We start from the raw sequence: 26,649 nt of genomic DNA, 5'->3' as shown, positions 1-26,649 counted from the left end.
TTTCCTCTTACACACTGAAAATCTATGTCTGCAAAACTGATGCAAAGATGCCGAGGCCTCTGCTAGTCAAGTACTTACATTCAGGGAGTTGCCACATCCAAGAAGGCTACTGTTCACTAGTATTCACTTACTGCTTGGAATTTTCCTTTAGAGCTGTAACTAATGCAACCCAGATCTTTTCTGTAGTGCCTCTAACTCAGTCCCCCATGGGTATGCTTCTTCATTTGACTTTGTCTTCTTACTGTCTTGATCCATTTGTGTGCCTGAGAGACAGGGAGCATTGATTCTCACCTGCACCTCAGTCACAGAGTTCCTTGGGCGCAGCCCTGTAATAGCCAACCTTGACTTAATATGTCTTGCTTTATTGGGAAGTTCTTAAGTTATGAACTGGTTGCAGTGTTTTGCAGCCATGCAGTGGTGAGAGTCTTGGCAATGTCAGCTTGCATGTCATGGTTGTGCGCAAGTGGAGAGAACGCCACTGGCTGATTTGGTTAGGGTATGTTCTTGATCTTTTGCTGTTCCTGTTTTTCAGCAACGATCCACTGTTGCTTCGATGATGCACAGGCAGGAGACTGTGGAATGCTTGAGAAAGTTCAATGCTAGAAGGAAGCTAAAGGTAAGTATATATTCGTTTGCCTGAAGTTTATTTTTAATCCTCTGAATTTGAGGTTAATGCCTTCCTAGCGACCTTTTTTTTTTTTAAAAAAAAAAAAAAATTATTTTATTATGATTAGCTCACTGATGTTAGCAAAGTACCTTTTATGGTCCTCCAGTACAGGGTACTAAAGAAGTGTATTGAGGAGCTGGGTAGTTTCTTTCTCCAAAGCTGTAAGTTTCCCATGCCTCTTCTGCTACGTAATCACCCCTTCTACTTCCTGCAAGAGAGTTGAAGTAGAGCAACCGGTTCTTAAATTCTGGGGCTTTTAGTTCTGATCGCTCTCTGCCTCCCAGTAATAGTGTATCAGTTGCCTGTAGCTAGGGCAAAGCCTCTGGCCTGTGCAGGTAGCAGCCATCTGCTCTTTGAAAGTTAGGAAGCAACTATGTGTCTCAACGTAACTCGTAGTGCTATTGCAGATTTCCTAGGCTATCCTGCCTTTAGCTGCCGCTCTAGAAAGGCAGGACTCCGAGTGGTCCTGTGTCAGGTCCAACAGTCACATCTGAGAATCCTGGATGCACTAGGACTTTACAGGGTAGCACTGGGATACCTCTGCTTTGGCACGTGATGCGCTGTGTTCTCCATGGGTCAGCCCAGCCCCTTTCTGAAGTGAGTGACGCTGTTTGTTATCCCTGCTTTCTCTTCCCCACAGGGTGCAATCCTCACGACAATGCTTGTGTCTCGGAATTTTTCAGGTAAGTTCTCACTGTTTCCATCCCTTCCTTGCTTTTGTTTTGTGTGAGTGAGTTGGGATATTTTAACCATTTGGGGTTGAGTAGGTGGGTAGGAAACATACTCATAATTCATCGTGGTGTAATGGTGGTTGCTTTGTCTTGGCTGGTGACCAGTGTGAAATAGGAAGTGATTTGTCTTGGGGGGAGCACATGGCACTGTAGCCTGGTACGAAACAGAAGTAGTCAGTTTGCCACAATCCTCTCATGGTATTTTGTTATCTGATTATTTTTGGGAAATTCTAGCTGGCATTTGTTAGCTTCCCCGTCTGACACCAGGAGTCAAGAACTCTTATTAGGTAGCAGTGATTCCTTTAGACCTGAGGCAGGGACACAGAGCAAGTAATAATATTGGTAGGAATAGAGACAGGAGCTATTTGGGTATTATATTACTTTGACTCATCAAAAATGGGTCTGAAGCATATAGCTATTAGAGTTTTCCTTCTTGGAGTCTCAGAATTGGTTTTCATCCTTTTAAGCTTAATAACTGGTAGTCTGGCTTCCACCCAACTGCATTACGTAGTGCACTTACTGAAAATGCAAAGCTCGACATGCAAATCAGTGCTTTTTGGAAGATGATTGTCTTAGCTCAGCACATCTAGGTGATGCAGTCTTATCTGTCTTCATTTCCATTTGGGTGGAAAACCTCTATTTGCAAGTGCTTTTGGTTTATGGGATTGTTTGCTTTCTTTGCCCTCTTTGCCATTTTTTTTTCCTCTTCTAGAAAGGGCAATCATTGGATGCATGAGTCAGAGTTTTATTGCCTGACTACAGTTACTTTCAAGTGAAGGTTTGACCTATGGATTATAAGTGATGATGGATGAAATGGAAGTGTATTAATTTCATCTGGCCATTTACTAATGGTGGATACCAATACTTCTATTCTGGGTGATGTTATAATAAACTTCTAAACAAAATGAAAACCTCTGTGAAATTATCATCCCAGCATTCAAAGTACACATTCACGCATACATTCTTTTGTGAAATCAAGGCTGCATTTTTAACCTCCTGTATGGTGATTTAAAAAAAACCTTCAAGCGTGTGAAATCAAGCTACAATTAAGGGACAACCTTCAGCAACTTCAGAATGTTTTTCCTTGGTTCTTGCTTTTAGGTGAACCTGTGCCAATATGCTGGAACTAATTGTGGGTGCAGCAATTTCTCTTTACTGCATTTGTGATAGTTTGGCCTTAAAGGGACAGAATAATTTTCTCCATTCACCTGTCCCAGGATTGTGCTATTACAGGACTTAAAAATTATACATTGTTTTCTGAGAGTGATTTGGAAATAACTGAGGAGCTGTGGCACAACAACAGGGCTTCCGCAGGACTGTATGAAACTTAATGTTTTCTTGGGCTTTCTGCTGATGTGAATGTTTTTTTTATCTATTCACACAGGTAATTTTTATTTCACCTAATTGATCATTCTGAAATAGTCAGGGTTTTTTTTTTTTTTTAACCAGCAGTTTTAGATTAATTTTTAATCTGCAAATGTTGTCACTTCTAATGAAGCTGCAGAAGTGCTTGGGTAAGAAAATCTCCTGTGGCCCAGATTTTGAGTACATGAAATGCCTGAGAGAAGGGTTCTCCTTAATGGTGTGTAACCTGTATGTCCACTTATCCCCTGAGCTAGTATCGAGGAGGAAGAGGCTTGCTCTGCTCATTCTTCTCTGTCTCAAGGGCTGAAGCTGCTGGATCTGCTTCAGTTAACAGCTGAAGAAAAGGAAATCCTAGGTGGCCTGTAGTGAGCACAGGGTTCTCAGTATCACTGTGTTCTGCTTTGACTATAAGCTGTAATCCCAGGTAATGAGACACTCTGAAAAACTGTCCAGAAAGAAATGTTGTGAATTTAGATGCAAAACATTTATAGCCTCTGCAAATAGTAGCTATTCCTAATATTTTGATGTGTTTTGAAAGTAGGGAGATCAGCTATTCTTGTTTTCTTTGCAGGACTGTGTGTAATATGAGCTTGACTTTTTTTATGACTGTTACTTTTTAATTTACTTGGCTTTTTTAATTGCTGCAGTTGAAATCCATAAATCTGCTGGAATTGAAGAATAAGCCATGGTAACTGAAAGTAAAAAGTTAGAGAGTCCATGTGGGAACTTTGGGTAGAGCTCAGACTTTTCCTATCATGACAGGTCATCTAACTGTGCTTGAAAAGTTCTGAAATAGTACTTGTTTCTTTCCCTAAAGACCTTAAGGGGTTTTTATTTTCTCTAATTGGGTGACGCTGTTTTGTGGGCCTCTAAAAGCCCCATTCCCAGAAGGCAGGGAACTAGATTTATGAAGAGGGAAGCTTCTTCCTGTCTGGGGATGAGGTCTGCTAAAAGCTTCTTCACAGATGTTTTGAACCAAGAGGAAAACGAAGGCTCACGTGACCCTGGTGTCAATTAATTAGGCGTGATAGTACTATCTGCAGGAAATATGAGAAGATTTCTTTATTCCTGTTGTCATTACTATCTCCTCTGTCACACATTTTGTAATGTGGAGTTCCTTCATCTGGCAGTGTGGTTTTAGCTTGTGACAAATTGTACGCTTAGAGTCTGTAGCAGTACTCCTTCTCTTTTTTCCCCATCAAAAAATCTTACTTTGTAAAAAGAAAAAAAAAAGTTCCTGTTCTTTTGTGAGTAATCTGTTGCTTGCTAGGTGCCTTTTGCCCCAGGTCTGTTCCTAAAGATAAAGGAATGTGTTCTGCCTCCTTTCCCCAGTAATGTTATATTCAACAATTTAATATTGGCTGTTTGTGGTTCTTTTTAAAAGATTCTATCTCAGGTCATCTGTAGGCTATTTGTTAAAAGCAGATACAGTTGCGCTCCTTTCAGTATGTCAGGAAATTGAGACCTGTTTATAGTAAGGGGTTTGCAGCTTCTGTCCACAGTCTGGTAGGTATTCACTTAGCTGCAGGAGAGAACATTGCAATCTAAACTTCGCTGTGGGATCTTTAGAGTCACACCAGGGTCTACACAGGATGATTTGGGTGCTCACTTGTGGCTTTTGATGTTCAGATGATCCAAGCAAACACTGAATCTGATCTGCATTCATTTATAGAATACAGAAGTACAGTCAGGTAAATCAATTGATTAGATCATATGCAAGAAACTCCTAAATCACCTTCTGAGAAGTAAATGTAAATTTATTACTAGGAAAAAATTGGCAACGTTTTCAGAGATTCTTCATAGCTGCAGTATTTAAAGGTATCTGGACTCATTTATGTAGATAAAAGTCTGTAAGTAAGCCTGCTGTAAACTGAGTGAAAGCATGGACAGAATTGGTTTTCATCACAGAAACAGCCATCTTCACAAAGTGCTGAGAAGTGGCTTTTCTCCATGAGTTAATTTTTATGCAAGACGTACAAGTGGACTACATGAAATTCTTAGCACCATTTTCCTAACTGGATTGCAAGTGTGAATTTGGCGAGTTGTTTTTCAACAAGCTTTCACACTCTATGAGACACTTCTCTCAAGTTGTTCAGCACAAGTCCTGTGTGCTGCCCTGTGTTCAAAAAATATCCTAATGCAGACATTGCAGGTAATTAAGCCTTATGCCTGAAACCTCTGTCTTTAACTGAAGCTGAGCTTTTTTTCTTGGGAATTGTCACTGCTTGCTCAAGTCAGTTCTGTGAGGGAGCTATTATGGCAGGTTGTGACAATAGCAGGAATTCATTACATGTCTCTACAGATCCTTATTAACTCTCCGATGTGAAGTCTGGGGTTTAACTAGATAGGTGAGGTTGCGGGAGGCTGGAGGCAGATCCAGGGAGCAAACTGCTTTCTGACTAAGTAAAGGGCTGAATATGCCTGTGCATGTTTGGTGTAACCTGTACAGAGACTTTTCTTCAGCTGACTAAAGAGCAAGAAGGAGGAAATAATACAAATACTGAAGTGGTACTGAAATATTTCACTGTCCTCTTATACCTGCCTTCCAGAAGTACTTGTGAAATTGAATTTTTGCGATTTTGTGTATATGCATATATATATTTATACTCGGACTGGAATTTGGGTTCCTTCCTTTAACCGAAGTAAAGTTAAAATTGTGCGAGTAATATATTTGAAGTTTCTGCTGTGTTGTATTAGTTATGTAGATATCCATTCAGGACGAGAAATTTGTATCACCTGACTTATGTGAACACTAACCTCCTGGTATGAATTCAAAGGGTGAAAATATGGAGGGGAAATTTTATCAAGATGTTTCCAGAGAGCTTTGAGTAGATGCGTATGAGATCACTGGGAACCACATTTCCCAAGCAGAAGATGAGGTCACATTTAATGAAAAACTAGGTTGTTTTTAAGTGATTTCTCTGTATATACTAAGTTGCTTAAGAAACAGTCAGGGGGTTCAGAGAATGGTGCTCAACTACTACAGTGTGGACCTGCTGAAGTAGTGTACTTCAGTAAGTAAACTTCCATTTTGCAGCTTTCCCGAATCACATGGATTTCATTGCTGCATTTAAATGTTTATCACTATGGCCTGAAAGTCTAATTTATTATCAAAAGCGGATTGAAGTTACTATAATTCCCTTTACTTTTATCTTCCTCTCCCTAAAGTTCAGGAGAACTCTGTGAATGTCTTTTCTTGTGGTGTTTGCCCTTCACCTCTTAATTTCTTGATTTGTCAGGAAGTGGAGTTTTTGTAATACTGCAAGTGAGGTGCTGTCGTATTTTTATCAACTCTTGAATTTGGGACAGCCTGGGGCATTCGGGCTCAAAAGTCTAGGACGGTGTTCAGACTGTTTTGACCCTTTAAGGTTCTGCTCCTGTTTGTGTGTGTACATATGCCTACCTGGAAAGAGAGGGTCTTTCAGTTTGTGAAATTTCAGCATTGGGGGGAAGGTGTTTGAAAACATTAATTGAAACGTCACAAACTATCAGGCTGGCTCCTGGTTTTTGGCTTTTTGTGCATAGTCTTGCTGGAGAATGTTTTGGTTTTTGGAGGCTGGCAGAGGTGGAAAAAAGCACAAGGAAATGGCTCCTACACAATTTCTCCATTATTCACTAGTGGGAGAACAGGGAGCTCTGTGCCTCATGCCGAGAGCGTGCCACTGGGTTGTGTATTTCAGGCTTTCTTTTTAATGAATGCTTCCTCTTTTAATCTTTCTCTGAAAACCATTGGGGCATGTCTGGGAGATGGGTGTGCATCTTCAAACATGATCTACCTTTGAGATTTCCCCAAAGCACTGGAAGTATGTACACAGTGTTAGGCATTGGCTGTGCCTGATGAGATGAATTGGATAGGAGAGGTGTCTGCTATGTCCTATGGGTCCAGATCACATAAAGGCTTGCATTGCCTAATGGTTTGGGGTTTTTACCTGCCTTTGCACCTGGTTCTATCCTCCTCTCTCTGCTTGTTTTAAAAAGAGTGCTTTCAAGTGTCTGACTGCTTTTCATGACCCTTTGTGTATCCTGTAGCAGTTCTTTGAACAGAATCACTCCAGTCTTGGTGAGGAATAGAAACCCTCATGGAAGGCTTTTCATTGACGGGGGAAATGTTGCTGCTTGTCTATTGTTCAGGGACATTTCTAGAACAGTGGTGTTGTTTAGGGGGCAGAGGGAGTTAATAGCAAAGCAGGATTGAAAAAAAAACAAAAAAACCTTTTCAGCAAGAGAAAGAGTCCATGTTGTAAATTCTGCCAGACAGTTATCCCATGCAAATAGGTTGTCTTTGTCTTGGTCTCTCTAAGTGCATAGCGTTCCTGTGCAATTGCTATTGCAGCAAGTTCCCATAGCAAGTCACTGGAGAATCTAAGAGAAAGGGGACTGCTGAGACAGAAACCAAAGTGAGGGTAGAGAACAAAAGACAACTCCCCTCTCTCTTGTGAAATCACTCTGCTGTGCTTAAACGGCCACTGCTAGGGTGACTTGTGCCTAAATAGCCATCGTGGCAGAGAGTTAAGCATCAGTTTTTGCTCTGTCTTGTCCTTAATAAATAGATGTTCTTGAAGTTACACTGCATTCATGGGCATTGTTTGTAATGGTAGACAGAGGTGCCTCTTCATGGCCGTATGCTGACTCTCAGTTGGTTGGCAGTAAGTTCCAGAAGTGACATCAAGTTGAGAATTAGTTAATCTGACTTTCTTTGAACTGAGAATATGAGGATTACAAGCTGCATCTCTGTGTCACTGGGAATTCTGTGTTGGTATGATGCGATTTTTATTTTAATAATCAAGTCTCAGCAAAGTCCAAAATTCTTCATGGTCTAAGTGCTTGTATTTAGAAGCTGGGTTGTCTGTTAGACTACCGTCATGAGTTAGTCAGGCTTAATAAAACCAACCTCAGTGTTATTCCTGCATCCCAAAAAATAGTCTCTGGAAGCTTAACCAAGATGAGAAATGTAGCTGAGATTTGACAGCTGGGGACAGGGCAAACTCAGAGCAGGCTGGGCGAAGGGCTGCTCTCTCTGGAAGGAGAAGTGGGGCTGGCAGCCGGGGAGGCACTATCCATGGCTGTGTTTGGAGTGGGTATTTCAGTCCCTCTTGGAAATTCCCTCCTCCACCGCCGCCCTTGGCTCTGGTACATCCAGAGTGTCTAGGGTTTATTGCTGATGAGTTCAGCATTAGGGATTTGTGTTTCTGCCAGGAGCGTGGTCCAGAGCCCAGGCTGTTTCCTGTGGACGCCAAAACTGAGAAATGTGGGAAGAGGGAGGGGTATATGGGGTGTGTGCAGGAGAGGCCTTTTGTGCTTCTCTTTGGAGATTAACTGGAGGGTGTCCTGTTAAACCAGGGATAGAACTGTGCTTTTAAGCTGCTGGATTAGCAGTGTGTGCCTTTGTATGGCTTCATTATAGAGGAACTGTTAACTCCACTGAGAAGAGGGAATTTAATCCCTTTAATGTTTAGAGGAAGTGGGAAGGATGGTGAAAATAAATATTAGTGTCTCATGCCTGGAAAACTGCAGAGCATGGGTACAAGCCCATTTCCTGAACAGTAAAGAATCTACCTTCACTTGTCCTTGGATTTGCCCCCTCCTGTTGTCTCTTTGCTAAGCTGCATGTTGGGTGGTGCTGCCTGTCTTCTAAAATGACTCTTGTTACAGGAAGTCTTGGCTGTTGCTTGCTGCAGAAATTCCACTTGCATCCCCTTTAATTTTTGTCTCGTAACATGTACAGGTCGACCCGTGGGTAAATCTGTGTGCCTCCCTTTTGTTTGAGGTGTCTGCAGCCGTCCGTGCATGCGAACGCATTTCATGGGCTGTCCGGTTGTCCTTACAAACCACAGTATGATTCATGAACTAAATACACCGCAGAGCGAGTTTCCTTCTGCAGTGCTGACAGGCCTGTGGGAGAACAGTGTGTGCTGTGCGGAGGTGCAAGCAGGGGAGGGGGCTAGGCGGGCAGGCTGGGCTGGCGAGCAGGGAGCAGCATTACAGGGCGCTGGGCCACACAGAAGGGCTCTCAGCTGAATTTGCTTTAAAGCCATAGAACGTGATTTTAGCTGTCTTTTGTCCACAAAGACAAACACGTGCTGCTGGGGAAACTGCAGAAAGTGTGAAAAAGGTTGCTTCCCAGTTTGTGTACAGGTCATTCTCAGGACATATGGTGGTGCTCTTTCCCTTCTCTGATGTTTTTTTTCCCTTCAGGGATGTCCAGTTTTTGTTATTTGTTATGTTGCAGAATCCTTTACTCCTTCTGAAGTGGTGTAAGGCCATAACAGTTTCTTGTTTTCAACAGTTGTTGTGAGATGCCTTCGTGTATGTGTGGTATAAACGGTGGACCCCTTTTGACCCCACGGTCACCTTGGTTCTCCTTCTCGCTTGCGTGTGGAATCAAGCTGCTCTCTTTCATCATACCTTGACGGTGGCAAGAACTTACCTGTTAGGTTCAGTTTTGCAATGCTTTAGTATGTGTACACTCGGTAAAGAAACTGTTGCAGGGCAGGTGAGTGGCTTGGGAGAATTTGTCTGCCCACCTTTATGTGTGCACATTGCAGCACTGTGTTTCGACACATCACATTCTGGAAACCTCTGCACGAGGTTCTTCCAATGTTCTTTGGTGGCTTATGAGAGCAGGAATGAAGACAAATTCCTGATCTAGCTTTATATTTGCATTAGGGAGTAGAATTAGGAAGACCAATTCAGAAATTGTAATAAACTTACAGAGGATGCCACCTCTGTATTGTGAGGAGACATTGTAGTCATTTGCACCAGCTCAGCTGATATTGTCTAGTTAATCCGTATCTGTAGGGTCATGTGGTAGGGAAGACAGGGTGGAAAATGCTTGTGACATAAAACTTGAACAGTTGCTTGGATACTGCAGAAACATTTTTGCCTAACGTTGCTGCTTCTAGAGAGAGACTGAACGCTCTGTGCGCAGGTTGGTCAGTGTGTCTTCAGGAGTGAAGTATTTCAACAGCCATGCGAGCGCTGTCTTAGGACTTGCCTTTTCCCTAGGCCTTATCTTTGCGGCAGCTATAATCTACGTCAAGTACCCAGACCCGTACGCTTCCCAGCAGCTGCTGAGGAGAGGCCTATCGGTGTGTTGGTCCAGTAGGTCTCTGGCGTGCTGTTCGCAGAAGCTGAAACAACTGAATACATTCTTCATGAGCAAGCAAGCTGTGTTTTAGATCTGTTGAGGTTGTATGTGGGGTCTTACTGTTGACAGTCGTTGTCAACATACCACTTTCCTGTAATAGATGGGGCAGCTCCTTTGTCAGTTCCAAGTGTGCCTTCTGCCAGGCATTTGTTGTGGGCTCCCTGTGTGTGCTTATCACGCTCTCGCTTTCATTGCTAGTGCCAGTTGTTCGGGTTGAGCACAGCAGAGCATCTTTATCTTCCAGTGAAGAAATTCAGCCTAGTTCCTATCTCTTTACTCATTCTCTTTTTTTTTTTTGTTTTTTAAAGTTATCAGACGCTGCCTTTTGCACTTCTCCAGTCTCTTCCTTTCAGCTATCCAGATGTTTCCCCAGAGTAACTGTGAATAGCAGTAATTAGGAGGCCTCTGTCTTATCAGTGCTCCCTTTATAAGCAAAATCTGTTACGTGAATGGCTGCACTTGAGGGTAAAGTCTGTATCCTGTTGCAAAGATCTGGCAGATTTCTTTAGCTTTTACCCTTGTAACTGCTGGCACTTCTGGATGGGGTCACTGTGTGAGTGGAGGATTGAAATAGAGGAGCTCTAAAGTCTCATTTCAGACTTGTTCTCCCTGAGATGGTGAAAGTGGGAACATTTTTGCCTAATTAGGTGAACAATAGATAGGATGGGTGACCCTCTGCTATCAGGATGGATTTGATGAGTGACTTGGCTTTGTTTTCCAGGTCTCTTGCTGTTAGGGAGGAATCAGCAGGATGGTTGTCCTTCTTGAAGTCTGGTGCAGTTTTGAGAGAAGTGGGGGGAGAGAGGGAGAATAGTCTTGAAACCAAAATCTGATCTACTTGCCTGCTTCTCTCCACAGCTGCCAAAAGCCTGCTGAACAAGAAATCAGATGGAGTGAAGGTAAGTTCTTGCTTTCCCATTTCACTGTCTCTCCCACTACCTGAACAGAAGGCAGACGCTTTCTCTGGTGCCCACCCCCTTCCAGGGTAAAACCACAGCCCTGCCTTGTGGCTGGGATTGTTGTGTTCAGCGTATCATCATGGTGCCCCCAGTGCATGTAACATTCCTTACATGCACCTTACACATCACACAACTAGCTAAGTGCACTATTGTACCACCAAGATTTCTTTTTCCCCTTTCTCTGAAGTGTGGAGAACTGGTCAATGCAGTGTATTAGAAAGACCAAGGACTTGCTCAAGTGTGACACATGCCCCTGACTAGTCTGTTCTGTTCAGTGCATAATGCTTCTGGGTAGTGAAATTGCACAGAGCAATTGTCAGTGACTGATGATACCCAGCAGACCCCATGGAAATTTGTTTGTCTCCCCCCTTGAACAGATGCTGAGGGTTGAGCTGGGAAGAGGGGTGGGGAAGGAGGAGCCTCCAGATGTTCATGTTTGGATGGAATGGAAACTGGGTCTTGTGTTAGAGTTCAGTCCACGTGCCTGAGGGCCGGGCACTCTTCTGTTCCCTTCTGAGGGGAATTATTTTTTCCCCATTTCAGTTTCACTCTTTGTGTGCATGGTCATCCTTTACTTCTGGAGGTCGAACGGGCCATTCCCAAGGCTGCATGTTGTTGCAGGCAGTAGCTCTTTACCATCTGGTACTGGAGTAGAGACAGTTATGGGCTAAGAGCACTGTCTTCCCCTAACTGTTCCAAAGGATAACTGTCTTCCACACGGAAGGGTAGAGCTTGGTTTATTTGCTTGCATTTCCATTTGAAGTCCAAACCTTTCTCCACAGCTGTTAGGCAGAATAGTTCATCTTCTGGTTTTGCACTGTGGACAGTCTTCATTCTCCCCATGCTGGGGGCTGACATGCACACTGCAGGACCAGTAGGTTTGTTCTGTCCTGCTTCTTAGCCCTTTTCCATTTTAATAAAGCTTTGTTTCTAGAGGGCTCACAATACAAGCAGACTGTTGGAAAAAGAGGTGTTTTCAGAGGAGTTGTGTTTATTTTGGGGACTGCTCTACTAAAACCTGCATTCTTGCAGTCCTGCTGTGTTCTTCCCTAATGACACCCAAGTCTTCAGGATTTTTTGACCAAAATGCTGCGTGGAACTGCTGTTCTTGCCCTAGGATATTTATCTTTGAAATGTGCCTGTAAGAGTGAGCTTATGTGCCTTTGCACGTGCCTGCCTCTTGTACAGACATGCATTGAATGCTAATACGGCAAGTGTGTTTGAGTTGTCGCATCAGTTGATATGGAAAACATTACAGTAAAATCCCAGTGGAATAAGAATGGATGATCCCAAATGTTGTGAACTGAGAACCAGCAGATATATGCTTCAAAATCCCAACATGGCAGGGGAGAAGCAACTGGAAAAGCAGCAGATAACAACACATCTACATAGTTTTTTGTCACTTGCCTAGAAAAAAAAGTCTTTCATCTCAGGATTCTTGATTTCCAACAGGCTCTTGGGCAGTGTTACAACTTAGGTCAAAATCTTGCAGAAACGGATGGATGATGTGCACACGGGTTTTGAGGCACAGCTTCCTGGTTAGTTACAAGGAGACCTATGTGTTAGAGACTTCGAGCTCCATAGAAAGCTTGTGGTGTTTGGTTCATTGAGAACGCTGTGTCTTCCTCTGTGAAAAGAGTAAAGCTGGATTTGCTTTCTAGCATTTGAAGTATTCTTCAACTCTTCACAGTATATGTTGTTCCTGATATACATATAATTGAATACTTGTGATAAAGTGGAAGGTAGATTAGAGAGCATTGCGTTCTCTGGACATGGTGAATGGGGTTGCCCTCTGGGAACCTCTTCTCTACTTCTACGTGACACTGGAGACCTGCGATCAAGAGTCTGCATGCAACTTCCTTGCTCCTAAGCATTAGAGCAGTCTTGCGCTGCAGTATGAACCTGGGTGGTGTCCATGAGGGGCATCGCATGCTTTCAACCTGGGCTGAGAGCCCTCAGAAGAGTTGTTTAAGCCTCCCATTTTCCCCAAACAGCATCTATCTTCAGGTGTGGCTTTTCAATCCTCATTTCTGTAAGCTTTAAAATTCAGAAAGAAATTATATATTTCTTAAAACTGGTGTTTTGAGTAACCCTCTTGCTCAATAAGGCAGACTTTTAAAAGTACAGGTCGCTTCCCGCAGTGCTAAGTTTGGACAAGGTAGAGAGCAGGTAGTGGTCTGTGTGTGTTTGTAGTATGTCCTTAGCCCTTCTGATTTAGAATTTCTGTGGCTACATGCTTATGTCCTTCCTTGCACCTACTGTCTACATGTATGGTGCTGCTTCCCTTTACTCATCCCATGGAAATGTAGCCTTTTACTGCTTCCATTTGTTTATTGGAGCAGTGCTGGCACACTTGGCTGCTGTGCAGCAGTCTGTGTGCTGCTCGCTGTCTGGTTGGTGGCCTCGCTGTTGTGACCAGCCTGTTTTTCATGCATTGCTCCTTATGTAGAAAACTTGTAATTTTAGCCCCACTGATTTTCTCATCCTAGATAGTTCTGATGAACAACTTGTGCCAGGGACTGGTGGAATTAAGAGCATCTGGTCTTGCATTACTTGTAGCAAACTATGATTTTCTGCCCATTGCAGCAGTGCAGAGCACAGATACCGTAACTTGAACACCAGACAGATTTTCAGCTTTGTGGTATCCTTTTCACTTCCACTTCCTATATAATAATTTTTATTTTTAACTGTATTTTTAACTGTAGTCTGCTGCTGACCACACACCATGTGGTTAGGCTGTCTCTTGTGTTCCCTCCAGATATGGAGACTCCTGGTTTGTTTGATGGTTGGGGTTTTTTGTTTGTTTTGTTTGTTTGTTTCTTAAAACCTTCTTGGAAATTAATTCCTTAATTTGAGAGAAAATATGTTTCAGTTTCTTCACTGGCTTTCTCTAGTCCATGGTGACTGTGCTCCATGAGAGTGTTGCCACAGATATCCACACATCAGATGAGAATGGAAAGAGTAGTTCTTCCGCAAACTGATGATTACAGTAGTGTAAAAATTAATGGCCTTAAGCTCATTGAGGAAAAAAAAACATGACCAGTTTGTCTTAATTTACTTTCTATTCAAGGTAACTTTCCCATCCTTTTGGTGGTATTCAGAGATATCCTGCATTATTTGACAAATACAGTAGGAATTTCTGTTACATAGTATTAGGCAAGTTTGAGAGGCGCCTATATGTCTTATGCTTTATTCCCAAGAACTCCATGAAAATGTGTGTTGGTGAATATCTGATGCAAGATGCAGCATGTTGTTGCTGATTTAGCATAAATGAGAGAGGAATGATATATTAGTCATATGTGGTTATATGAGCATCTAGTGTGAGTTGTGTTAGGCTGATATGTAAGAAAAAGCCCACAGTTTTTGTTTCTATAGGAATTGGCTTTAATCCTTTGCTGAAGCAAGCCTAACACACTAAAGCAATGGGGATGCATGCATTTTACTTGCATCAGACCATTTTGGAAGTGGGGGGGGGGGGGGGGGGGGGGGCGGGCGAAGCTTAAATCAGGAGGGGAGGATTGGAAGGAAACATGAGGGTTTTTATTCCAATATAGGTTTGTCCACACTGGAGTTATTTTGATAAATGTCCATGATATGACCCTCTCCTCTAGCAAATTCCATTCCAAAATCTATTTGAAGCATTTCTGGTTTTCATTTTGCACTGCTGCTTCTATTCCAAGTACTAATTCTGCTAATTGGTAGATATTTCATCAGCTTGGCACTTGAGAACTTTTCCATTATCTTAAATAATGAATGATTTAAACTGCCTTGAATCGTAAATTGTCCCTGCTCACCAAACCTTTGGTAGTGCTGCACTCACTTTCTTCAGGCAGAATTTGGATCCAGGCTGATGGAGTAGCAACAAGGAAGGCCCAGGTTTTATCCCCAAGGAACATGATGGTTTTCTGCTTTCAAATCCAGAAAGTGAGGCTAGAAGATACTGGGTGACGAATTGCAGAGCCACGTAACATACCACATATCTTGTGGCCACCACTGTAGGTCCCAGGTATTTTTTTTTTTTAAGATTCTAAATTTATGAGCAACGTTGTGCAGCTGCCATTTTAAAATTTACTTTAGATAGTTTCATGTCATATCGACTTGCTTTCTTCCCCCTTTCTGCCCGTAATCTGGAATTGCCATCCACTGCAAGGTGAGGGAGGGGTTAAGGAATGGGCTGGGGCAGACACCTGGGTGAGGACTAAGGCCACTTTATGCTGAATGTCCTTTCTCTGACCTTGCCAGGGTCTGGTCTCCCTGTAGTTAGTGTTACAGACCTACCCTTGGGTTTTGGGGTTTTCTTGGTTTTTTTTTTTGTTGTTGCTGGGCAGCACTTCAAACTGTGTGTTCCCTTTTTTCCAAAAGGGGAATTTCCCTTCCTACTGGTGTGAGAGGATGCATGTGTTTCCAGTTCTAGCAGGGCCTGTCAGATTCTTCTTTATAATCAGAATTTGTTAATGCGCAAAGTGCTATTTATAGTTAAGTATGTAACTGTAAGTATTTTAAAATTAGTTCTTCTCTAAGCTCTTTGTTATTCTTTTTTTTTTTTTTTCTGAGCACTTCAGTTTGTGATTAGGGGATACAAAATTACAATGTTTTTTAGGCCCAGTGTAACATTGTATATAAATAGTAACTTGTGGAGAACTTATGGGATGCAGGAGATTTTAGCAACATTCACTTGCAATGCTCTGCAATATTTGTTAATTTTCTACCTTGTCTCTCTGCTGCATGCACACTGTTTTCTTTCCCAGTAAAGCTGAATAGCATAGCTGAAAGGAGAACTCAGCTGAAAGAGTAAAGATCCAGATTTTTGGTGTGACAAGGTTAATGTTGTAAAACCTGCCCTTCATCTTACGTAACTGCAAACAGGCACCAAATACCATTTGTTCTGCTGTTTGTAAGGAATATTGCGGTAAGTGTACATTTTATGCCTGGTGGGTACCAGCTTTCCCTGCCCTTTGCCCAGTAAAGAGTGTGTAGGAAGGCAGGATGCTCTGTAAGCTGGCATGGCTGCTGTGAAAGCAGTTAGTGAAAGCATGTCTTAGAGAAAGCACAGTAGCAAAGTGAACCAACGGGGAATCCTCAGAAAATCTGCAAGGGTCTGGAAATTTAAAAGGATCAAGTAACATCCATGCAGTGACCAACAGGAGTTAATGCTCCTATTTCTGTATCTGGACTATTTATGATCTTAAAGCCATACTGTTTAAAGATTGTTACGGTGAAGCTAAATGAGGAGAACCCAAGTTCACCTGAACAGCACGGTTTTATGCTGAACTGTTTTATGCAAGATGCTTGTGGAGCACTTAGATCTGTTCAAGTGCTGACATCCAGTAACACATTCTACCCACCTTTGATGGATTCACTTTTTTCACGGCATTGTTGTAATGCCTAGAAACTCCAACTGAGATCAAGGGTCCAGTGTGCTTAGCACTGTAGCGATGCCTAAGCAGAAAATCCCTGCCTCTTAGCTTACAATTTAAATAGACAAGCTGACAAAGGGCAACAGAGAAGATGGACTGACAAAGATGAAATTATTTGCTCAGCATCACACAAAAGGACTAAAGCAGAAGTAGAAATAGGACCTCAAATCTGCTAGTTCAGGCTGCCTCTCACTGGTCTGCTTTAAGTTCAATATTTTTTTTCCTGCCTTACGTCCTGAAATGACTATACTCTCTATAAGAATATGAGTTGCAGCAAGCGTGATATTTTAACATACTGATACTGTCAGTATCAAACTGGGGGAAGAACTGCATGTGGAAGACAGAAATGCAAAAAGCTGTTGTAAAAAGATATCCATGTTAAGTGCCCAGAACTGCAAATGGGACCTTGCCTGGAATCACTGTACTCCCTATAGCATCTTCTGGTTTGTGTTGTATTTTCTGTAGGTGCTTGGAATGATTTACACTTGCCATTTCTAGTATTGCTGCAATGCTGAAGGGACAGTGATTCTTCAGGTTGCCTTCTGTCACCTGCTGACTTCTGTTTATTGTTACCTAAAGCAAGAGTCTTCCTTAAGTTTTGTTGTAGAGAATCTGCTCCTCTTTTGAGAAGAATACCTGAATTTCACACAAATACAGAAATAGAACCTTAAATTCATCCCTGGGTTTGAAAGGAAAATGTTGTCTGTACTGCTTTGGGAGATTTTTGTTGCTTAGATGTAGGGAAATCCTTAAAGTAATCAGTGTGGTACTTTACCATAGGCTATCCCTCTGCCTTTAACAATTTTTTGCATTCCCTGGCATGTCTCTGCACTGCTTAGAAATACTTGGAGATGTAGCTGTGTTATGGAAGGGAAAGACAACTCTGTCTGTAACTAAACTTCTGTTATCTTATTTAGTTTGCTAAGTTGCAGTCACATTACAAGAGGATCAAAAAGTTTTGCTCACCCAGGTAGTCACCTTGGGAGGGTGATGTAGATGGCTCTGATGCAGCTGTTAGAGGGGATTGGGAGACAGGTCTGGTTTTAGTAATTTCCTTGTGTATGTTTTGACTTAAGTTTTGATGCTTAGCACTTACTACTGGTGCCTCATGTTGGCGTTATCCAACCTGTCTTGAGTTGTAATAGTACTTTCATGCTCTGGTCTTAACAGACCTCACTCCCTACCCTTTTCATACTGCCTAGCTAGCTTTTCTCCCCCCTGTTATTATAGTAGCCGGTAATAATGTGCTTTCTGGGATTTCTACAATACATCGTGTCATGTTAATAGACCAGTACTGTTTTAAATGTAGATTGTACTCTAATTAAATTCTGATCTGTAGAGGCTTCTGTTTCCTCCTGTGTCAGTGTTACTTGTGCCTCTAATATAGGAGGGTGATTGTTTTCTATATGGCTTGGTTGACTCTCCTTTCATATTGAACCTTTTCCTTGTCTCTTAACACTTTCTGCCCCTTTTTTTGTTTCTGTAACTCATTGGAAATCTATATACACTTCAAATGAGACTGTCTTCCTTAGAGAGAGGTTTTCCTGCAGTATCAATATAGCCTCTGTTTGTCTGCTGCAACTTATAGCATACATTAAAAATAGAAACTGAAGTTTTGGAGCAGTTTCTCAGCTGCTGTGAATTTCCACTTCTCCCAGTTAAAAATTCCTTGTTGTGACTGGGTACAAGGATTCCTCTGGGTTGGTGGTGGTCTAAGCATTTCATTCATGCACTGGTAGTACATCCTATTTCAGCTCTAGCTTGAGGAAAAGCCTGTGGAGAAGCTAAATTGTACTAAAAGAAGATGAGAGGCATCACAAGTTTGTAAAACAGGTAATGGCAAGCTTTGTGTTATGCTTACATGAAATGGAAGATTGGTGAGCCAAATGCTGAACTGATCAGTGTTCAGAGTCTGTCCGTACTGGAATTAAAGATCAGATGAGGCAGAAGCTTTGCTAGTTTGAGTCTGTTCGTGCAGTGGCTGTGTGATTCTGGGCTGTATGGTGTGATTAGGAATATGGCTCTGGGTATGAGGTGAACACAGGCACTTCTGCTCTCAAAGACGTGCCAGTCTGTAATGTGTGCTTGAGCTCTGATGTGAGGATAGCAGGGACGAAGACAGTATTCAAGGTGAAAGCTGTGAAGGCTCAGTAAGTGTGTGAAATGGGGAGGCACAACTCCACAGCCTGTAGTGAGTGGAAAGGCTGGTCCAGAGGTGGGCTGTGGTAGCATGCAGGAGTCCAGAGCTACGTAGGTGAGCCCCATGACATTGTGGGTTTTGGCTGGGACATGCTGTCCTACAGTACTGCATAAGCTCGACTCGGTAGTACCTCCACATGAGTAGTAAGCAGCAGAGAAGTAGTCTAGACAGTACCAAAGGAGAAGGGCAGATGGAAAATGTATGTGGAGACAGCAGGAGAAAGGGGTAGCATTGTAATGCTGAAAGACCTGCCAGGCTCTGCTTGGATAGGATGACAGTAAGAGTGTGGTGAAAGAGCAGAAAAATGCATGCTGAGCCTAGCTCACTGGGGAGTGCAGTTCAGTGTGAAGTTGTCTGAAGATGACTGAAGATACCTTTGAACAAGAGTAGAGTCCAAGAAGGCTGGATAGTGTTTTGAGCAGTGCTCCCTGTTTGTTTTTCTCCCAGTATCTGAGAGCGCAAGGTGTTCTTGCTGTTGAGTGCCTCTTTGACTTCTTTGCGTTTCCTCTATGTCTGAACATGGGTGCACCTTGCCTTTCAAATCAGCCCCAATTTCTGTGTGAGGGAGCTTTTCTTCTCCCCATGCTATGCACGGAAGAAGGTGGGAGAGCACATAGAGGCACCCCCTTGCATCCCACATCTTGTCCATATGTACTCCTCCCTCTTCTCTCCTTATATCAGTGTGTTGGCACCTATGCTCTGACCTCAATGTTTGAGTGGATGGGGGTCTTCAACCTTGCTCTTTCCCCTGGTGTGTAGTCGTGTTCTTTAATGGTGACCTCTCTGCGCCTTCTCGCGAGTCCGTGCATTTCTGCTGCTGCTTATACCTGCCCCTAGGGGAGCATTATTGGCAGGGGGGCCCTTGCTGGCACACTAATGTGTGAATAGTTTCTGTGCTTTTCTTCTCATCTCCTCTCTTCCCTTCTCTTTCCCTCTCTCAATGGTGTGTCCAGAAAAGGAAGTCGAGCTCCAGTGTGCATTTGATGGTGAGCACCTCCCGTAAGCTGCCTGCGATTCGTGCGTCCGCCATTCTCATGCCATGCACGCTCGGCTTGTGCTCATCACCCTACATAGCATGTCTGTGCAGGGGGGCGGTGGCGGGGGGGATCATTGTGCACTGAAAGGTCCATGTCCTCACTAAAAGGGCCCTGTGACCGTCTGGCCTCCGGCCAGTTGTACACTTCCCATTTTGTGCAGAAAATCAACTGCTGGCAATGCAGTTTGATCTTGCCTGCTCTGAGTGTGAAACGAAAAAAGGCAGTGGTTCTCCTGGGCTCAGCAGAGCAGGTGCGTGCCTTGCCTGGACATGGGGCTTTGTCATTCTGTTGCAGAGGTGCCAAAAAGAGGAGCAGGTGCTTTGCCTGGTGTTGGTGCCGTCATCCTTGGTGGGAGCCCTGCAGTGTAGAACAAACTGGGAGTCGCTCCAAATGTGGCAGAGACTGATGGGGCTCCACTGTTCAGATGAAATGTGTGGGCACAGCACCGCCGGGCAGCTCAGAGCTGCCGGTCACTTCTTTTTTTAGCATACTTACTGAAAAGGTTTGTCAGAGCCTTTATAATCCAAAACTTCCTTTTGTCCTGATCTCGTTTATGTGTCCCAGCATGACCAAATACCCAGTAACTGCCTCCCCTGTCCTGTTCATTTCCTTTTTTCATCCATCCAGATGTTTGACATCCATAGAATTTGTCAGAAAAGTAGTCAAATCCACTCTCAAGGGAGCAAAAGGAAAATTGGCCAGTGCCATATTGTAAGGAGTCATACACAGACCATTAGATGATGCCTTCGTCTCTGATACTGAGGTATGAACAATAACTAAAGTATAAAAATTAGTTATTGCATTATCTCCTTTACACAGGAGAAGGACAGAAAATATTTCTCCCCTATTGCAGGTAGGAACAGGAATGTGATAGTACTGAGAAAGCAGAATAATTTGTTTCTATGTTACTATCTGGAAGATATTTCTCCTTTTCCTCCTTCAATGACAGCTTAAAACTATGTAAACACAAAAAAGTAATCCCAAAGTAGTGCTTGGAAAATCTGATGCAAGGGACTGACTTTTCACCAGCCCTGCCTTTATGAAACTCCAGGGCAGGAGTTTGTTGTGCCTTTCTTGCCCTTCCTTTCTGCCCACTGCCAGCAATACTTAAATTCCCTCTGCATGTTGTTTTAAAGCAGCTGGGATATGTAAACTGTGTTAAGTGTCGGCCTCAGAAAACATGGAAGCAGCGAAGGTGGCTAAATAACCAGAGACGGCCCATGTGTTGGTACTTATTTTCTTTTAGTTGGCTAGAAATACGTGTCCCTAGCGATATGATCACTGGTCTGTTTTCTTTCTCTTTGCACCCTCTGTGTTGTTTGTGCCTGTCTGTCTGTCTCTTGTCTAGCTCAGGAAGCGCTGCCAACTGCTGTGCCAAAACTAATTGTGTTACACAGATCTTAAGAAGGGCCTGGCACCTTTTTAGGTGAATTGGCCTCTTTTTAACTTGATGTGTACCGCTGTGAATTACCCAGGATCGTAGCCTGCCCAGTGACTGTGATGTTGGCTGGCAGAAGGAGGGGTAAGAGTTGGCTGTGGTACCTGGGGCTCTGGGAAGGGCAGGCCAGTCTTTTCCAGGGAAGGGCAGTTGGTTAGGTGGCCATAAGACATGAGTGCGTGTAAGAAGCTCCGTATGTGAGATACTTCTGTCTGAGAAAGAGCTGTGAAAACTGCTTAGGCTAAGTCTTCTGCCTCTTATTTCCTTGGGACTCTGTCCTGGAGCAAAATGCTAAGTGATTCTGGACTAGCAAAGATGATACTTGGTCTTCGTCAGCCCACTGGATGGGGAAGAGTATGATGGATGAACTGGGTGTTAGTGCAGCCAGGAGGGTAGGCTATGTGCTTTGGGTGGGCGTGGGTGACATCCCACACCTAACAAGCTACTGTCAGCTTTTTTTCAGAACGCTGGCTTACTGGATGGTTTGGGGGTTTTCTTCCCATTTGGCCTCAGTTATAAAGCCTTCCAAAAAATCAGAAGTATTTTTGTATAGCTTCTTTCATGCTAACTTTATCTTCTTATCCCAGTGGACTAAGAAAAATGGGCTGTGCTCCTCTCACTGGAAGAGGTTTGGAAGATAGATCTCTGCATTAGGATCGCAGTTTCTGAAGAAATACAGGAACCTCAGTGCTGTGTGGAGGGGTGGACGCAGGCATTGCCAGAAGTTTGGTTGGTTTTATGCCACAAAATAGCTTGGGATTCATTTTTTCAGGTTGATCTGCTCCTTTCTTACATCCACAGTGGCTGTCATCTCTTCTGCCATCAGGCTGGAAATACATGCAGGAAGCAAAGCTCTTGGAAAGGCAAAGTCTTAAGACAATGCAGGGATATATAGGAAGAGGCAGTAAACAGTAATTTGTGAAGTGTTTCTCCTTGCTTAGCTTGGGGGATGAGTGTGTCATGCTCTTTTTCCCCCCGTGGGCTTTTAAAGAATGCACTCTTGCCTCTCTCTCCTACTTCCTCCCCTCTCCACCTGCCCCATCTTCCTCTTCTGTTTCTCCTCTCTCCCTCTCCAAAAGGGATAGCTAAGCCAAGGCATGCTGCTTGTGAAGAAAAACTGAAGTATTAGTAGGTGTGTGTGTGAAGTCTCAACCTCATAGGATCTGTCTCTGGTTGACGTAATTAAACCTTTGGCAGATGTTTTTCAGCTCAGCGTTTGACTTCTGCATTCTTTGTAGCGGTTACTGGGTGATGAGGGCCTGGTGTTTTGCAGTATGAGTCTGCACTCCCCAGGAACAGTGGCATGGAGGGCAGCTGCAATGAAGTCACGTGGCTGTGAGCTGCCATCCAGTACCCCTCGTCTGTAAACCAAGGAGTCCGAGTGAAGCTCCTGCAGTGCTGATTTTGACATTGCTGCTGGTGTCTGGCAGCAAGAGAGCTATATACCTGGTGTGGGCGTTACACGGCAGTGTAACTGGGGGCCTAATTCTCCAACAACTGACTGGATTTGTGGGCTAGGAACTATATACTAGTGGACACAGGTTTGTCTTCCTACGAACATAGACTTTGCTCATTCCTGACATAACTGACATAACATGACTCAATGGGATGTTTCTTTGCAGCAAGCTGGTGACTGTCTCACTGTTGTGCTATGTGAACGCAGGAAATGGAGATTTTATTCTTCTACCACAGCTACGAGAGAGACTGAAGAGGGGAAAGATGAAAAACTACTGGGCACCATCCAGAGGACTTGCTACTTGGGGAACTACGTGGCCTTTTCCTTGCATCCCACCCTCATTCCTTTCCATATTTTGGTCCTAAAGTCTCTTTATTCAGGTCACAGCGGGGACACAGCACACCATACCTTACCTCTTCTCGACCTTTGCTAGGGCTGACCACGCTTTTTGTTGCATCAGTAGATTTCCTGGGACCCTCAGCATCATCACACATCTAGGACCGTTTCTGCACACTTTGGGACTCCTCAGACACGACTCCCATTTGTCCCCTGTTTGAGACTGCACCGTGACTACTGTGTGTCTCTCGCTTCTGTAGTCTCTTTCTCTTGGGACTGCTGCCATCTCTCATTCTTCTTCACCAAATACTTTTGTTGGTGCTCATTGCAGGATTCTCCCCATCCCTTTGGGCTGCTGCCTTTTTCCCTTCTGTTTTCCTTCCTTATAGCTCTAGCAGTCCATGCGCATTTGGGTTTTGGTACATCCTTACAATATCTTGCTTCTGAGGGAAGGATGATGTCCATCGACCTGGGCAGCACTCCTTCTTCCTCCCTCTTCTTGGTGATCGAGCCTGTGGGGAGGGGAGGGTCTGAGGAGATGGTTGGGATTGGAGCAAAACTGTCATTTTCTTGCTGCCTCTGCTGCCCAGCAGGGGAACTAAAACCATGTTTTTCTGTCTCAGCCACAGAGCAACAACAAAACCAGTATAGTAAGCACTGCAAAAGAAACACCCCCAGTGCAGACGTCCATGGTATCTTCCCCAACCGCTATTTTTTCTCCTGTTTGGTTTAATTTTGATTCTGTCCTCTCCCCTTCTCTCCTTCCCCCCCATCCCGAGTGCTGCTTGTGCTGCTCTGTTTCAGCTTGTGTTTTGGCTTTGTTCTGTCTGTGTCCCTGTGCTGCTGTGGGGCCTGATCACAGCCTCACAGGCTTCGGGGTGGGGGTGCTGAGCAGAGCTGTGGTTGGATGTGGGGATCGCAGCTTGCCTGGACTTCCCCTTGTGCCATCCCTGTATAGTTCTGTGTGTCCCGTTAACTGTTCCTGCTGGCTTTGGGGAGGCTGGTTTGGAAGAAGAGAGTGGCAAGCTCCATCCACTCTCCAACACCCAGGAAATGGAGGATGGACTTCAGGACACCACAGAAGAAAGGGCAGGCAAAGGGGTTTTAGAGGAATCCTTTGATGGCCCATTTGGCCTGCTTGGTTGTCCGGTTGATCCTCTGCAGCTTGCTGACTTGCTGGGCTAGCATTTTCTGTTTGGGCTGTGTGCAGCGGGCTTCATAGGGTGCCCTGTGCCTAGTACGTTTAACGGCACAGCTTGGTGTGGTCTGCCTCAGTGTGCTTGGAAGATCAGGCGGCAGCGCAGTGGGTGACAGAGGCGGATGGGTGAGTGTATATCACTGCACCATCACAGGCCCCGGTGCCCTCCCTGAGCCACCCTGCAAGAGCGACAGCAGCGGGAGGAGATGGTGCAGGAACCCGAAGTCTTGTCCCGGTAATGAAGGGATGAGCGCAGGAGCTAGTTAGCACCCGTAGGCCTGGTAGCTGCTCTTTGTTGTGTGTCTCTGGAGAGTTGGATTTGGCATTTTTGGGGGGGGTGGGAGGGTGGGATTTGATGTTTTTGTTGTTTGCTGTAGGGCAAAGGGTTTTGGGGACACTTCATAATTTCCTGCTTTCCCTTCACTGGCTTTGTTCATTATGGTTTTGGTACTGAGGGAGCCTTTCTAAATTATTAATTATTGTTGTTACTATCGAAATTGGATCTCATTTTAGAGACTTCTAGAAAAACGTGCCTTTTTTCACAGCCCAGTTCCCTAAGCATCTCCTCTTTGAGAGGCATTGAGGTGGTCTGGCTTACCCCCTTCTTATGGAAATTATGAATGTCCCTTTTTTAGGGTAAAATACCTGGCAAACTTTCAAAAAAAAATGGGAGACAAAGGCCCCAGCCCAGTATTACCCTTTCCTCCCCCTCTTCCCTCTTCTGAAGCTTTTACCAGTGAGGATGCTGCTGAGGGGCCATTACTTCATGAATGGCTGCAGAGGGTGCAGCCTCGCTGCTCAGTTGCCATCTGGCATTTGTGCCAGCCTGGTTCACTGGAGGCAAGTTGGGAATCGGGGGCAATTGCAGGGAAGCTGGGGGCTTTGTCTCCTTGCAACTGTAGCTTTTAGTGCAGCCTCTCTTTTCAGGAAACCTTCTGTGCAGGAAGTGTGTGCGCGCGCACGCAAGCACACGTGTGCTGTTTGGAGTTTGTGGTTTGGTTTTGGTTTTTTTCAATGTCAGTCACCTTTTCTCCACTTGCTGGGGAGTGAAAAATGGGAGAATTCTTTGGAACTGGAGTTTAATGATTCTTCCATCCTTTCCTAGGAGCCTCAAACTACTGTTGTCCATAATGCTACAGATGGCATAAAGGTAAGGGATTGGGAGTGTTGCCAGAGAAACCTCCACTTCTCTCTTGTCGTTCTTGTCTTCGTGTGTCTTAGGTTTCTACCTTTCCAACATCTGGATTGTAGCATGCTCCTGAATACTGCTGGCAGTAGACTGGGAGGGTTGTGTTGTATGGCTGTGGATCTCTGGAAGAGGCTGAGTAGGGACAACTGTTCAAGTATTATGATCTCTTTCCTACTGCGGTGTGTGGTCACCACTCTCTTTCGTATGTGGGGTGGAAGAGAAGATACAGGCACTTACACACTTTTTTTTTTTTTCTTCTGGAAGTGGAGACCTGTTCCTCTGAGAAAGCCTAGGAGCCCTTCTTTAGCTTCTTGTGGCTGTTCTTCTTCCAAACAGAAGCAACTCCCATTTGATCTCATTTGACAGAGTTTGGTAACTTCTGTCCATGTAAAAGTTCTGGGTGGATGGCTTGAACGGCTTAAACACATAAAAGCTGAGCAGAGGTGCTGTTAAGTTTTGCTTAATATTTGGCCTGCTTCCATCCAAGTCTTCCTTGTGTCATCCTGTCCCTGCCATCCCTGCCAATGTTTTTGTGGTTTTCCCCATCTTCCTTCACAAACAAATCAAGCTATTTACTTATGCTCCTGACTGCTGATGCCTGGTAATGCTCTGTTCTGCCATGCAGGGTTCCACAGAGAGCTGTAACACCACGACCGAAGATGAGGATCTGAAAGGTAGGTGTTTTGTCTGTAATTTCTAATACAGTTAAGTGCAGGCGGGGGATCCTGGAGATTCAATCATTGCCTTGAACTAGCTTCCCAGATTTCTGTGTCTGCCTCGGTTCATAAATTCACCATGATGCTGTCATTCCTGTCACAGTGGGACCATGCGCTGGGGAACCTGCTGACTTGGCCTCTGTGGTATATAAGCAGTTTGCCCTGAGCTAATTTGTTTTTGCCTCAGAGTTGAAATTTTTTTTCTTGCAAATATCATAATCTGTTCATCTCCAGTCCATTTCTAGGCTTGGAAACTCCCTACCAGTCCCTTGAGGTTTGGAGTCTGGTTGTGTTTTCATGTAGGTTACAGGGAGTTTAAACCTCTCTGTTACTGCTGAGTCTCCCTTCTCACCCCTTTCTGGGCATCTCTTTAGTGACATTCACACACTTCCCCATTTATTTTTTTTCTCTTTGGCTCTATTTTTGTTTCTAAGATGAAGATCATTCTCAGCCTGTCGTCTCTGAATGGAAATGATTTTTTCATGTCCTTGACTGAGATATCAGTAGAGGGAGAGGCTGAGGAGAGACTTCACACCTTTCAGTGACCGTATCATAAATATTCTGTGCTTGTAAAACTCTTTAGCTGAAGGAGCTCTGAGCTGCTCATGTTGTTTGAGCAGCTGTCCTTTTCCTGACCTCCCTAAAGAAGGACAAGCAGACATTTTCCTGAATGAGCAGGTTCAGGATGGGTGAATGCAGTTTGCATTCTAAGGCGAATGTGTTAATAGTTTGCATTTTGAGGTAGAGGTATTCTCATTCTCCCGGTAGTCAATCCGAGTTACATACCTAGGGA

At 44.0% G+C, this 26,649-nt stretch overlaps 1 protein-coding gene across 3 annotated transcripts in view; it reads left to right on the top strand.

Annotated features, from left to right (window-relative positions):
• CAMK2G (calcium/calmodulin dependent protein kinase II gamma) overlaps window positions 1-26,649 on the top strand; it is a 121,143-nt gene that overhangs the window by 83,291 nt on the left and 11,203 nt on the right. The window contains exons 11-17 of one of the 3 annotated variants that reach the window (XM_075717418.1): window positions 533-616; window positions 1,308-1,350; window positions 10,769-10,809; window positions 19,440-19,472; window positions 23,383-23,445; window positions 25,057-25,101; window positions 25,766-25,814. In XM_075717418.1, the coding sequence (XP_075573533.1) occupies window positions 533-616; window positions 1,308-1,350; window positions 10,769-10,809; window positions 19,440-19,472; window positions 23,383-23,445; window positions 25,057-25,101; window positions 25,766-25,814 (358 nt within the window). Of the gene's footprint in view, window positions 1-532; window positions 617-1,307; window positions 1,351-10,768; window positions 10,810-19,439; window positions 19,473-23,376; window positions 23,446-25,056; window positions 25,102-25,765; window positions 25,815-26,649 lie in introns of all 3 variants that reach the window. The other 2 variants (XM_075717419.1, XM_075717420.1) reach the window with 2 other exon arrangements.

Source organism: Pelecanus crispus, chromosome 10 (assembly GCF_030463565.1).
Source record: "Pelecanus crispus isolate bPelCri1 chromosome 10, bPelCri1.pri, whole genome shotgun sequence".
Lineage (NCBI taxonomy): Eukaryota > Metazoa > Chordata > Aves > Pelecaniformes > Pelecanidae > Pelecanus > Pelecanus crispus.
The sequence above is the reverse complement of the archived record's forward strand: the minus strand, read 5'-3'. Positions and strand labels throughout refer to the sequence as shown.